At 41.5% G+C, this 15,027-nt stretch overlaps 2 protein-coding genes across 2 annotated transcripts in view; one reads left to right on the forward strand and one right to left on the reverse strand.

The window, feature by feature from the left end:
* The window catches only part of LOC109477023 (toll-like receptor 2), a 4,973-nt gene extending 1,120 nt beyond the window's left edge, over positions 1-3,853 (forward strand). The window contains exon 2 of the mRNA XM_019778041.1: positions 85-3,853. Within this exon, the coding sequence (XP_019633600.1) occupies positions 115-3,555 (3,441 nt within the window). The 5' untranslated portion in view covers positions 85-114 and the 3' untranslated portion in view covers positions 3,556-3,853. The remainder of the gene's footprint in view (positions 1-84) is intronic.
* The window catches only part of LOC109476896 (fibropellin-1-like), a 37,078-nt gene that overhangs the window by 11,363 nt on the left and 10,688 nt on the right, over positions 1-15,027 (reverse strand). The window contains exons 19-28 of the mRNA XM_019777912.1: positions 14,800-14,910; positions 14,489-14,599; positions 14,118-14,219; positions 13,838-13,948; positions 13,493-13,606; positions 8,338-8,448; positions 7,848-7,958; positions 7,479-7,589; positions 6,947-7,057; positions 5,914-6,024 (exon numbers count right to left, since the gene is read on the reverse strand). Coding sequence (XP_019633471.1) covers positions 5,914-6,024; positions 6,947-7,057; positions 7,479-7,589; positions 7,848-7,958; positions 8,338-8,448; positions 13,493-13,606; positions 13,838-13,948; positions 14,118-14,219; positions 14,489-14,599; positions 14,800-14,910 — 1,104 coding nt within the window. The remainder of the gene's footprint in view (positions 1-5,913; positions 6,025-6,946; positions 7,058-7,478; positions 7,590-7,847; positions 7,959-8,337; positions 8,449-13,492; positions 13,607-13,837; positions 13,949-14,117; positions 14,220-14,488; positions 14,600-14,799; positions 14,911-15,027) is intronic.

Raw genomic sequence — 15,027 nt, forward strand, 5'->3', positions numbered from 1 at the left:
TAGTTATATACTGAGTAAATACTAACGTTACTAGTACATGTAGTAGTAATCGTCATTAACACGAGGTTTCCATATTTGCTACAGAAACGTAACGAGAGGAACCCGGAGACCAACATGAGAGTAAAAATCGCTCTCCTCGCATTCTACAAAGCCATGGCCTTATTACCGTTTCTCCTCGTCCATCAAGTATGCGGTGGACAGCTGCCCCCTATCTGTCAGACCTGGAACTCCACTACCGTGGTGTGTAGAGGACAAGGCGGCCCATGGGACTACCCAACCCGCGCAACCCTAACCCACGTACCGCCCGGCATTCCCTCGTCTATCGTCACCTTGGATCTCAGCGGGAACAACATCACCGAACTGTACCCGAACTCTTTTGTAGGCTTGACTGCTCTTAAGTACTTGTCTCTGAGCCAAAACAACATTGCCAAAATACACAACGGGTCTTTCAATGGGTTGAGAAATCTGAGGAACTTGGATCTATCAGACACAGGTATTCAGGCCATTGAGATCGGTGCTTTTGCTGGACTTAATAACTTAGAACGGCTGGATATGAGTTGTTCAACGCAACACTCAACATTTGCTCTTCAAACTGGGCTTTTCACGGATCTGCAAAACCTCAAATATCTGGCACTTGAGACCTCTACCGAGAAAGTAGAGGTTGATGTGTTCAAAGATCTAACTAGATTGAGGTATTTATATCTTGGATTGAGCAGTTTAAGACGTTTGCCTGATCACGTTTTCGATTCCATGACTTTGCTGGAAAACCTGACGATGGTAGAAAGGGACATCCAGAGCGGGAGCGAATTCTTGCATCGAAATCAACTGTGGTCACCCCTCCTAAAACTTAGGACATTCCAACTCTTCGTCCAAAGTGTTGAGAATTTGAACTTCGGAGCTGTATTCAGACACTTACCTAATTTGGAGGAAATACAGCTGTGTTCTATTCATGAGAGACGAGTTAGGTACAGTGTTGAAATGTTCCTGCCACTCGTGTCAACGCTAAAACGGTTAGACCTGCGGTGTAGCGCTCACGTGTTCGTGGAGACCGATGATGTTCTGACCATAGAACCCGGCCTGCTGACATCACTCACACAGCTACAATCGCTGGACATCCCCTGGACTCAATTCTCGTACATAGCGGACGTTCTGCCCGAACTTAGACACACACATGTGCAAGAAATGTCCTTTGTTATGGATGGGATCGACATAATAACAGCTGATACTATGTCGACAATAAGAGGCTTGGACAAGCTGAAAACCTTATCTATATCTCTACCAGACACCCAAGTCATCAAAGCTAACTCTTTCACAAGTTTCACACATCTACAAAGGTTGGATTTAGCGGTAGGCATTCTAGATACGGTAGAAAACAAGGCGTTCAGTGGTTTATCCTCCGTCACCCATCTTATACTGAGCCATAATATAATTTCTACTCTACCACATGACGTGTTTGAAGGATTGTCATCTCTTCAACATCTTGATCTAAGCTACAACACCTTTTTGGAAACCTCGCAAGCCCGGCTTCCAGAGACCTTGGACTATCTCGACCTGAGTCATAACAACATCAACAGCTACATGAATATGGAAACATTTTCTATTGTCATATCATTCAACCTCACAGACTTGAAAAGCGTTAGATATGTAAACCTGAGTTACAACAGAATTTACGGTATTGAAAGTTCAATTTTGCCTTCTAACATGACTGTGCTCGACTTGCAGCACAACCAAATAGGGTATTCCTTGCCCGAGAGTCTTTTCTCAATTGCAGGTCTGACATATCTAGATCTTTCTCACAACGACATCAGAACTACGTCCCAAGCAACCATACAATCACCAACGTTAGAAACGCTTATGTTGAATAACAACGGTTTAGAAGGGATTGATGGAGAGTTTACGAAAGGACTGAAGAAACTGAAAACGTTGACTCTTTCGCACAACCACATCCGTGTCATAGTGAAAGAGAACTTACGGTGGTTGGTCGATCTGGTACAACTTGATCTTAGTAATAACGAAATCAGCACTTTAAAATCACTCTCCTTCCGCGGGTTATCAAGGCTAAAATCCCTGGATCTCAGTAACAACAAAATACAAAACATGACAGCGATGACATTTGCTGGATTGGACAAGCTACGAATCCTGAACTTGGCAGCCAACAGGATAGCAGTGACTGGGGACGCGTTTCATCGCTTATACGGGCTGAGACATTTGATTCTTATCAGCAACAGGTTGAGTGTTTTGAACCAAACCTCGCTGGGTCCTGTCGTTAATCGACTGGAAAGACTTGACGTTGCAGACAACCCTTTTCTGTGTGATTGTAAGTTATGGTGGTTTGTTGTGAGGACCCAAGACAAGTACGATAAGGTTTTGAACTGGTATAACCCATATCCTCGCTCTTATCAAAGCTACAAATGCTTCCGTCCAGCGAAACTGTATGGACAACGTTTAGTAGATGGAATTACAACACAAGAAGACGAAGGAAAAGCACAAGCACAAAGCATGTTCTTTGAAATGGACTGTAGTCATGAATTCCGACCCAACCGCCTCCTGGCTTGTGTGCTTGCCTCTTCGGGGATCTTCGTCGCCATGATGACAGTTTTTCTTGTCGACTACAACATCGAGCACGTTCGCTACTGCTTGTGGCTGTGGGCCAAGTGGAGAAAACCGAGGATCGGGGAAGAAGGAATCAACGAACAGTACGAGTACACGCACGATGCTTTCATTGCCTACAGCAACGAAGACGTCAAGTGGGTCATAAACGAAGCGATAGAGAACCTGGAACCTGACTACAATCTGCTCATACACGATCGGGACTTCGCAGTCGGCGCCCCGATTGTGGAAAACATCGCGGATGCCGTGGAACACAGCCGGAGAACCGTATGCCTCATCACCAGGAACTTCCTGAAGAGCAAGTGGTGCGAGCACGAGTTCCAGCTGGCCCAGTACCACATGTTTGAACAGGGGGGAGGGGTGCGTCTCATCCTGGTGTTTTTGGAAGAAATTCCGACCAGGATGCTGAAACGGTACCGCCACCTGAACGCTGTAGTGAAGAGGGACACGTACCTGGCGTGGCCACGGGACGTGAGGAAAAGGCCGCTGTTCTGGAGGCGGCTGCGAGACGCTCTGGGCGAGCCTCTGCCTCGGGACTCAGAGCCTCAGGAGCAGGTGTCAACTCCGGAGCAACGCATTCCAGAACAGCAACGGAATATTCTGGAACAGGAACGGAATATTCCGGAACAGAGAGCCCAATCTCAGAGAAAAAATGTTCCGGGCCAGAAGGAACAAGGTAACATTCTAGAGTCCCACGGTCATGCTCCGGTAAGGAACATTCCGGAACAACAGATACTACATCTGTTCAATGATACCCCGGAACAACAAGACACCATGACTCCGGAACGTGGCATTCTAGAGCAACAGGTACATGTACAAGAACGTACCCATGAGCCAAGAAACACTGTATACCAAAGGATGGATTCGGAAGATGAACTTGTAGAATCAGAGTCAGAAGACGATTGGTGTGGAATTAGAAGTGACATTCTTCTTCTACCACTGTAACATAAAGTCACATGCACGTACAGTCACTGTTTTGCCCGATCCATATTTACGCCAAGAAGCTTATCTTAACGACTGTCACTGGTTTGTTTATTTGTTTGTTTGTATTGTTGTTTGTTTGTTTGTTTGTTAGTTTATAGCATGATATATCTCAAAACGGTATACATAGACTTTGATAATTTAGGTAGGGGTAGGCTTCTTGGTAGGCATTGACTAAGCAAGGCAAAAAGTTTTTGTCTTCTGATTCATGTTCTTTCACGGTTTGATGCAAGCACATTGTTAAGGGAGGTCCTAACTATTAAACGTGCAACATGCACTTACAAACTGGACTTTTGACTGAAATCATGTTATGCGGTGTACATATGTCAGGATCGCTCTTTCACAAGTTTCACACATATACAAACTTAAGGTTGAATTTGGCGATTGGAATGCTAGATAGGGCAGAAACCAATGCCTTCAATGGTCTGTCCTCCCTCACTCATCTTATACTGAGCCATAATATAATTTCTACTCTACCTCATGACGTGTTTAAAGGATTGCCATCTCTAAACCATCTTGATCTTAGCTACAACAACTTGAAGACTTCCCAAGCCAGGCTTCCAGAGACCTTGGACTATCTTGACCTGAGTCATAACAACATAAACACCTACATGCAGATGGAAACATTTTCTATTGCCCTATCATTCAACCTCACAGACTTGAAAAGCCTTAAATAGCTAAACTTGAGTTATAACAGGCTACAAGTTGTTGAAAGTTGGAGTTTGCCTGCTAACCTGACTGTGCTCGACTTACAGCATAACCAAATAGGGTACTTCTTGCCCGAGTCTCTACTCTCCATTACAGGTCTGACATATCTAGATCTTTCTCACAACGACATCAAACTACAGAACTACGTCCCTCAGAACGATATAATCATCAACGTAAGAAACACTCAGATTGGACAACAACGGTTTAGAAGGGATAGATGGGGAGTTTACGAAAGGGCCGAAGAACCTAAAAACGTTGACTCTTTCGCACAACCACATCCGTGACCCGCTGATCACAGCTAGGAGCACGCAGTGTTAGGACGTTATTGTGAGCCATGAGTCAACAAGGCATTCAGTTGCCTTGAGGAAATGGACCTTGAGGAAGTCCCCTCAGGCATAACAAAACAGAACACCCAATCTTCCAATGGCTTTTTCTAAATCTGAACTTCCTCTGTCCACCACAACTTCTTTTTTTTTTAAACTGTGATAGTCCGCCGAGAGGCTGAGGCAGGGGTTTGTCGTTTCTTGTATTGCTTAGGTACCGAGTATGCGACCCTGACGACAAATTGGCCAGGCAGTAACAATTGGATGATATTTAGATTACCCATGGTTAACTACGAAGAAACTTCTACGGCGTTCTTTACGTGTGCGTATGAAAACAAATTTGGTTCCTGGACTTTCCAACTAAACAATAGAACCCCTATCACAGCTTCAGGGCTGCGTGTCTCTGGGAAACGAAGGGGATGCCAGAACGCCGCCTGGGCAGGACACGCTGTCCACATGTCAACACTTTGATGGCACCATGTGCAAGTAGGTCACTGGCCTTGCCTCGACTTGTAAAGACTGTTGCCAAGTCACGTTATTATATGATAACTCACGCAGTCAGTCAGCACTCAGTCAAGAACTTGCCAAGCTTGAAACACATTTCTCTGAGAAAGCACGACGGTTTCCCATGTACGCCTGATTGTGCTGCTGGAGAAAATCGTCGGAGACGTATTGGTAGGAAAACGCCGGGGTTACAGCTGCTCGAATCCACGGGATTTTTTACAAGCTAAATACGAAGGACAGCCCGTCTAATTGAGGTAAGACACACAGTTAGTGATTCTCCTGTGTCTAAACGTAAATGAACTGTTTGGGGATGGTTCACCCATGGCGAAGGCTGCTTAATCACGGTTCAGATATATTGGGAAGGAAAATGAGGGTTAGCATAGCCTCTACCAGGTTTCAGAAGAGGCTAGAAATAGTTAGAAATTGGATGATTAGACAGATACATGCCCATAGTCAGGATTTTGCCTGACGGACCAGGGAAACTCTGTATCCTGTAAACTGCTTGAACACATCATCCATAGCCAAGTCATGAAGCATTTAGAAAGTCACAACATATTGACAGACTACCAAAATGGGGTTAGAGCCAAGCGATCCACAGAACACACAGCTCATCCTAACAGTTTATTTTAACCGTGACTTAAGTTAATGTGAGATATTGTAATTTGTTTTGCATTTTGCTATGTATTGTATTGCATTGTAAACAAGGGCTGCGGGAAGATTGGTGTCATTTTGTACTACAAACGAAGATCCTACACAAATAAACAAACAAACAAACAAACAAACAAACCTGTTTCGCAGTGTGTTCCTGTGTACCCTTGATGACATGTACAGGAGTAGCTGTTCACGCTGTCAGCACAGATGCCGTGTTCACATGGGCTGGACTCACACTCGTCAAGGTCTGTGTGGGAACACCATTACTTATTGTCAATTGTGTAGAAGTACCGGCAAAATGACCCTCTCCAAAAGGGCAAGGGAAACATATTAACTTAAAAAATATTATCTGATCGTCATTTACTTCCACTTTCCAATACATTCGTACTATTATTTCACATTTCTGATTTCATGCTTGGCGATAGAACAGCCTACACGAAGAGCACTCATTTTCTTTTTAGTGGCACCACCACAAAATACTGGAATGTAAACAAACATGGCTGACAGCTGTGTTTCCAGCTTTTCCAACACATTCGTATGATGTAATATTTTGGCACCTCCACTTCCACTTGCAATGGAGTAGGGCTCAATTTAAGTTACTTTGTAAAGAAATAACAAAAAAGAGACTTTCTATCGTCCTAATGTTGCGTAAGGCCACACCGATTTAATTTTATGGATGACATCCTCTGAAGACCCCCAAACTAGTGTGCGCGGGCGAATAAAAAAAAAAATTCCGGCCAAAAATAAAAGTACTACTAAACCACAGGAATACAAAGCTGGTATTGTGAATTTGCGACAGTACTTAGCAACGTATACGACATGCTGGCTTTTTGCGGCATTTATGAATCGGGGTTTATGAATTGTTGAGTCGCGGAGCTTCGATTTCAATAGCCTGGGTGCTCGGCTGCGTTTTGTCGCTGACTACCATGGACTACCCAGGCCTAGAGCCAGGCTAGAGCCTTGGTGGAAGTGATGTTTTTTTTTTTTTTTGAGGCCGACAGGCGAAAATCAATGCGCGCGCGGATGTCATCCATAAAATTAAGTCAGTGTGGCCTAATGCAGCTTTAAGAGTACAAGATCACCCCCACCCCGAATATTGGTGATACGGTGACCATTAGCAAGTATATACCTACAAGTGTGACTAAGGAAAAATCGAAAAGGAAACGAACCTATTTGGCAGTTGTCCCCCTGCCATCCAACCTGGCATGTGCAACTGTAGCTGTTGACGTGATTGGCACAGGTTCCATTTTTGCAGGGGTTGGATGCACATTCATCAACATCTGTGAAAAGAACATGAAACGTATAAAAAGCAACATTTGCAAAGCGAACTGATAATGTTTACCTTCACATGGTCTAGCCTAACAAACTACTGCTCGGTTTATCCTTATTCAAACACATTCATATAATGGTGACCAGCCCATTGCTACGTAATGTAATCCAACACCACATGGTGTCTGCTACAGCACCAGTTGCCATGGTGACAGACGTCTGGTCCAGGTCAGTGACCTTATTGGTTTAGAGACGGGGCAGATCAAGAACAATGTTTTCCTTTTGCAAAGGTAAACATAATCAGTATTGGTAGTAACATCTATACTCAACAAATGAGGCAGATCTCTTTAAGCTTAATTATTCGGACCAGGGTCAAACCTTCACGGAAGTTTTTTTATTCGAAAGTGTACAATAAAATGACATTAAACAAACCTATGTGGCAGTTTTGTCCCGTCCATCCAGCATCACAGGTACAGCTGTAGCCGTTTATAGTGTCGGCACACGAGCCGAAATCGCAGGGGTCTGGCGTACAGTCATCTATATCTGTGCATTGAGAACAATGGTCATCTATTACAGTATTAGTGAAATACTACCATTCCATCCAAATGGATGATGCTCGATATCTATTTCGAGTACAGCTCGTATTAAGATAGTGAAATATTTGAAGGTCAAAAACGTTAATTATTTTAATTGACGAAAAGATGTTTATGAATAGATACTGTAATAATAAAACCACTACTCCAAGTTCAAGGGGAACACATAAAAGCCCCTATGTATGAAAGGAAAGGCATGATCAGGAACCTTCATCGCAGTCTGTTCCTTTCCATCCAGGATCACAGATGCAGGAGTAACTGTTCACACCGTCAGCACAGGTTCCGTGCACACACGGGCTGGGCACACAGTCGTCAATATCTGCTCAAGGTCATGAAAAAAAAAGAGATTGGGTTTATGTGGATCCACAATAAAGATACATATTTGCTGTTCTATACTGAAATAGCTTCGGTTTTTGTAATTTAACATTTGATTTAATTCAAACCTATCAGTCTTTAGAAATATTTAGTTTATCATTAGTACTATGTAAATTCGTGCTTTGCTTGTCCTGCGTAGTATACATATTGGCTTATGTGTTAGTGGCGGAATGAATATAACTATACAATGTATAAGTGTAACTTTAGTGTGCCGTCACCATGTTTTATCAATAAATGTTTCAAATGTGCCAAGATGAAATTTAAAAAAAATGAACTAAAATGCCACTGTCTGATGGAAAGGTGATGTACATGAGGATCCAGACCTTGGTTGCACACAGTCCCAGTCCATCCTGGTTCACACATGCAGGTATAGCTGTTGTCACCGTCAACACAGGTGCCGTAGTCACATGGGTTGGACGCACACTCGTCAACATCTGCGTTACAGTTTCATGCATGAGAAGGCGAAATTATTGCTGAAGAAGCTACATGCATGTACAAGTCATAATATAAAATATTTCTTGTTTATGAAAATAGAACATGGGTGCGTTTTTCAAAGTTGTCGACAAAGGTCGCTCACGATCAATGAATCGATCTGTAAATAGTTGGGGCAATATATCTGATTAATTCAGAGATTTTCAAATAACACAGTACAACATTATAGCCACCAAAAAGACACAACAATGCTATTTATTACTCTATGTAGTAGTGATGGTATATAGTTTCAGTCATTTCACAAACTACTAGTCGCATCACCCCCCCCCTTCCACTGGCAATCGTTCTTTTCCTGTCATGTTTTCCGTTTTTTTCCATAGCAGAATGGACAAGAATTTTCTTGTATAAGTATATCTAAAAGCTTTCCCATTTCCAATAGAAAAACACATTCGGCAATTGAATACATAGGCAGTGACTTGACGGATTATCACTAATCACAAGTCTCCTAACATTACATGTAGCATACAGTAAAGGTATACTTGTTGTTGGATTTAGAGTTGTGAGGTTCATCAAAAGACTTTACTTACCCTGTGGGGACACGACGACAACACATAACACCAGTAGAAGTATCGCCCGAGCCATGGATCCGGTATGGTTTGAAGAGAATTTGAGTTGAGATAGTTTGGCAGAATTTTACATAGATTGTACCTGGTACAGTTTCGCACAGTCAGACACAAAGGTCTTGTGACGTGTACATTAGTCCATGAAGTTATGGTCGATATTATCTGATAAGAACAGTATACAGACTTTTACCCTCGTCGCGATCGGAAGACCATATTCTATCAAGATCAATGTGTAAAGTTTTTAAAATGTGATCAAAACTATCTTATCATAGTAGTGATTATTGATACTCTTTATCAGTCTTGACGACGGTGATAGCAGGTCAAAATTACAATGCCCATATCTTTGGTTCTTGTTGCAATTACAAGTGAACAGAGTATACAATCTGGTTCTCTCAGTTGGTTTTGCCCAGTTGTATAGTTGAGCTACTAGATCATATAATTATGGATTCACCACACCACTGGTTCTACATGTTCCAACAGCAGAAGGTGTTGGAAGATTCCATTGCCGTATGTGGGTATAGACTATTAGAACGCTTCACTTTTGGACAGGGATGATTCAGGAATAGTTCATTTGTGCGGGAGGGGGATAGGTCCATTTTGGTGCGGGGGATGTGATGAAGCCATTTGCTGCATTTGCTCCCGAGCAAATGTCGGCCTTTCTAGTGCTTTACCTTGCGTATCATTACTGTTGTGTTGTGGATATGTAAGTGCTTTGGACGTAAACAGATGTCGAATGCTGTGCTATTAGTAATTGATCAGTACAATTGGATGACCTTACCGCCCCAAAAGGCAGCCAAACATACATTGTGTACATAACTTTGTGACTGATACGATCTAATGTAAACCGTGATCAAATATCACCGACAGCCGTATCACAGGTGGACTGTAAATTTGCTCAAGGTGCAGCGGATCTGTAGCAAGCTGTAGTCAAAGTAAATCAATGGTGTTCATTCACTAAATCTATTAATTCTATGTCACCATTCAGGCCGGAAAAATATTTCAAAAATATGTACGCACACCATGTTATGGTTAATATACTACTTATATACAATGTTCATTTCAATAACTTGAGAGACATAATCACCTAATAAAAAAAAATCTAGCTGTTCAGATTGTATTATCACATTTTAAAAATTTAACGTCTTTTTGCCCATTGGGTGAGGGTGATCAGCAACATAACAAAGACACAAACAAACAAACAAACAAACAAACAACACAGAGTACGGACGACTCAGTCATAGGTTGTCTCTTTTATTGAATCCCAAACTAAAAATTGTTCGAATTGCCCCCGAGTTAATGCTATATACACGTCTTTCACTGTTGACTTTTATGTTTCCCCGAATGTCACACTACCATCTTCAAGGTCACTCGCTGTTGAACTGCTTTGTCTGAAAATTAAGACAAGTTCGTCATATTAATACTGAGAAAGTTCGTCATATGGATGAATTAAAACTAAACGCATTTTGAGGTTCATATAAGTTTGTTTGGCATCAAGGATTATGATATTACATTAAAACATGTCTTATGATTGAAGAATATAAGAGTGAGTCTGTAGTAAACCATGCAATATGACTTCCTTATATATTACGCTGTATATGAATATATGATACTTACACGTTATAAATGGGGTTCATGTGATGATTGGTTTCCCTGGAAAAAAAAGATGTGAAACGTTTTCATTTAATGTTGAGAAAAGGCATTTTTGCTTAGTTTTAGCATTCTATAGATCACATTAGAATGCTCGTAAATATAGAAGAAATGGGTATTACAATAAATTTAAAAGTTATCGCGGAAAATCGTTCTGATTTTCTGAGGAATATTAATCCTCAAATAAATAATATGAAACTTACGGCCTGCTGGATACTAGGTCAAGGTCAGGATCATCATTCTGCCGCTCTAACTCCCAGGAGAATCGACCGCTAGAAAACAACAGGCACTATGTGTACTGGAACTTACATTAGCACAGTATATAAGATAACCTCTGCTCTATTGGCAAATAATGGTAATGTTGACGTTGTTTAATGAGAAAAAGTCAAAATGATACCTGAAACTTCAAAATTCATTTAGTATAAGTTTAGTCACGTAACCGCGACGGGGGCCGACATCGTCTACAAGATACCTATGACCCAGTGTTGACGTCACACTTCAAAGAAGCCACGTGACAAGCCTCACTGGGTCAGCTTACTAAGAGTGCCTGGTCGAAAGCTCTAGGTGAGAGAACTTTTTGTGTTGGATCAAAAGTTTTAACTTAAAACCTCGTTTAGTATTGCCTACCTTTTTTGGATCCTACTGACTATCAAGGCCAAAATAGCCAAGACGACCAGTCCTGTACACCCTGCAATGGCGTATGTTGCCCAAGACGGCCACTGCAGAGATTCGTCTTCATTATAACTACATGTGCTGATGCCGTCCACCTTCGCACATCTGTATGGAACGACATCATATCTAATGAGACTTGTGGTTTGAAAATCCAGAAAGTGCAACTATTAGAGGATGAACATCATTTTGTAGCAGAATGTAGTTTGTACAACAATTACGAAGTGGAATTTTATGGACTGATAACATAAATGTTCCCCCACATCATACACCTAGTAATAAAGACATTACAGACAAATTCACATTTCTAATGAGCATAGACAAACCTAAAACACACACTCTGTTCTTACCTTTTCACCATCTCAGAGAAGCGAAGAGAATTACATAATAGATGACATTACTAGTGCTAGCTTTATCATGTGTATGCATGCATGAAAATGTCTCTTGTAACCAATTCTTATTTTACTTAAAGAGTATGTATGTGCATGTACAATAACGGTCTTCATGTAGATACAAACGGTTCATGAAACAAAATGACCCAGAGTCCTAGAGTTCTAATGACATAAAAAACTATCCCCAATGCTTCAACCCATAGTTATACCTTTCAAGAGTAAGTTGGATACACTCACATTGACTCGAGTTGTATATCTAAAGTTTTGTCTGGGTCAGTGTTGTTTCTCAAAGCGGATCTGAGTGTCTCTTGAAGGTATACCTATGGGTTGGGGTCTTTGGTATACCTTTCAAGAGTAACTTGTATAAACTCACATTGACTCGAGTTGTATATCTAAAGTTTTGTCAGTGTTGTTTCTCAAAGCGGACTTGAGTGTCTCTTGTATTTCTCTGTCGGTGACCGCTGTACTCTGACGTAACTGGATGTAGTAGTCTGCTACCACACTGCCCTTACTGAAGCCGGTGATGACCACGTTAATGATGTCAGCTCCAACATGGCTGTTGTTCAGCGAAGACCATATCTGGAAACACGAAAAAAGGCGTAATTTGTGGGCAGTCTATCTACTTCATATCATAGATTATAGATATTCTAGCAATGCTTTCATTTCGAACAATTAAAATCTACTGTGTATTTCCTGGCATCATCCTATGCTAGGAAACCACATTCTGGATGAGGAAATCTGTCTAATATTGATATTTACTGCCATTTCTTAGCACATTTTCATCATTATTTCATACTTGTTCAATGCCTTTAAAATAGCCCAAAGGACAAGCTATGTGAGGTGTTATTTTTTGGTACGTAAATTACTAGAACCAACGAAACAAGCAACCGTTTTCCGTCAGTAATATCACATTTTTGCATCACATATATCAGTATGCCATCGGATAGGGTTGTTTCAACTTACTACATTAAAAGGGTGATCAGAAATTAATTTCTAACATACTGTAATGGAGAATACGTGAGAAATGTCCTCGATTATGTAGTTGGTAAGCGACGATGTCGTTGCATTCACAACATGTTTTCAAACAAACAAACAAACAAACAAACAAACAAACAAACAAACTTACTGTTTCTGTTAGCTCAGATGCGAGAGAGGCAAAAGTCTGAGAAGTTGGGTCGTTGAGTTCCTCAGTGAATTCCACATTGGTGATTGTCAGTTCGAATAAGAACGTGGGGGGACCTGTGATGTAATATTATGATACATGGCGATGAGCACAAAAACATTGGCTTAGGAAATTACTATGTCTGTTAAGATATAGAATTATGCAACAAAAGCTATTCATTACGCTATCTAAACACTGAGTTCAACTGTAAATCATCTCTCACACATTCAGAACGTTTCCCTGACCAACAACCAATCAGTGTTGGCTGTAGTTCGGGAGCAGTCTGACAAGATTTAGGCCACGCCCACAATAGTCAACATCGCCGAACACCAACCAATCACAGCCGACCTTGCTCCTGACGGAAAATTACTAGTACTCTGAAGGCAAATTGTAACTGCCTGGCAAATGTATGCTGCCTGGCCAATTTAATGTTGTCTTTGCAGCCACAAATAGATATACTTGGAGATTTAATACTTGGGAGGAGTTCGGTAGTGTTTAGGAGGCCAAATCATTTCTGCTATGTGCAACAAAGTGCAGTTAGCCATGGCTGTACCTTGTTCACAGTTGATTCCAGCCCACCCTTCGTCACACATACAGGTGTAGCTGTTTACAGCGTCAGTACAGATCCCGTTCAGGCAGGGGTTGGATGCACAGTCGTCTATAATATCTGCACAATTTCGGCATATAAGAAAAACCACATAATACCTGTATTTTAGAAGTAACTGTTTTGTTGCAATGGAGGAAAAATTATGTATGTGAACGAACAGAACGTCGAATATCTAGCCACAAAAAGAATCATGGTCGGCGATTTTTAGTTGATGACATCTGACATTACTTGTGTGCCACTGAAACGTGGTACATACCCATTCCTATAGTCAAAATCGACAGAGTGCTTTACCTTGGTTACAGGTGGCACCTCCCCACCCGGTTTCACAGCTACAGTTATAACCGGCCACAAGGTCTGTACATGTACCATGCTGACAGGGATTGGAGCTGCACTCGTCGATTTCTACACAGAGAAAATACGTTAGTTGTAAAAATGAAACCTGTACTTTCATTTTGTCTGGACAGTTCCTGACAATTAGTGTTTACGAAATTTTGAAAGCTTGTGTCCAAGCCAAACCATGACGGATACAATGAGCAAAGATATTCGTATGCTGTATAGTAACTTTGATCACCTAGATTGCAGTTGGTCTTGTTCCGGTCCTCAGTACATGAGTAAGTATGGTTGTCGCCATCAGTAGAGTTGTCATGGATAGAGGAGTTGAAGACACAGGCTTCTTTATCGGTGTTACAAAATAGAAACGGGACTTGAGTGTTGTTCTGTCGTTTCAGCTTTCTGTATGCCATGTATACCTTTAAAAATCAATTGTCACAACTCACTGGGTCAGTCTGCTGAATAAGACCAGAAATCGAGTGACTGGTTAGTTAGGTGGTCGACTAGTTAGGTTCCGTTGTGTTGGAACAAAAGTTTTAACTTTAAATATGTAAATACCAAAACAGATACACTTTCATGATACTAGTAATAATGATAGTGATATTGACGTACCGTTACCGTGAATGACGTCTGTCCATCCCAGCTCACAATCACAGCTGTAACCGTTGAGGTAATCCGTACAGTTGCCGTGTACGCAGGGGCTGGATGTGCATTCGTCTATTTCTGAAACATTTAATAGAAGAGCCAAACGTGTCGATGCATGGTCAGGTATCCCTGGATATATCATGTAATTGTTTTGCTTTAAAAAATCTGTAATTTTTTACATGGCTCATTGAGTACTATGACACAATGTGCTTTAAAAGCTGGGACTTCACAGTTTGTTCTAGGTGCAGGAAAGTTGTTGCATATGTGAGATTCAGTACCTTCATCGCAGGTGACATTAGTCCACCCAGCTTCACAGTCACATCTGAAGGCGTTGATGACATCAGTACAGTTGCCATTCATACATGGGTTGGAGGCACATTCATCGATATCTGTGATAGACAAAAGTTAGGTTTGAAACTGAAGGATTGGGGTAATCTCCAAGAAGATCTTTTGGTGGCTACAAAGACTATCAAATTGCCCAGGCAGTACCCACTTGCCAGAGTTAC

The sequence above is a fragment of the Branchiostoma belcheri genome, unplaced genomic scaffold (genome assembly GCF_001625305.1).
Source record: "Branchiostoma belcheri isolate BF01 breed outbred unplaced genomic scaffold, Haploidv18h27 scaffold4, whole genome shotgun sequence".
NCBI classification, from domain to species: Eukaryota; Metazoa; Chordata; class Leptocardii; order Amphioxiformes; family Branchiostomatidae; genus Branchiostoma; species Branchiostoma belcheri.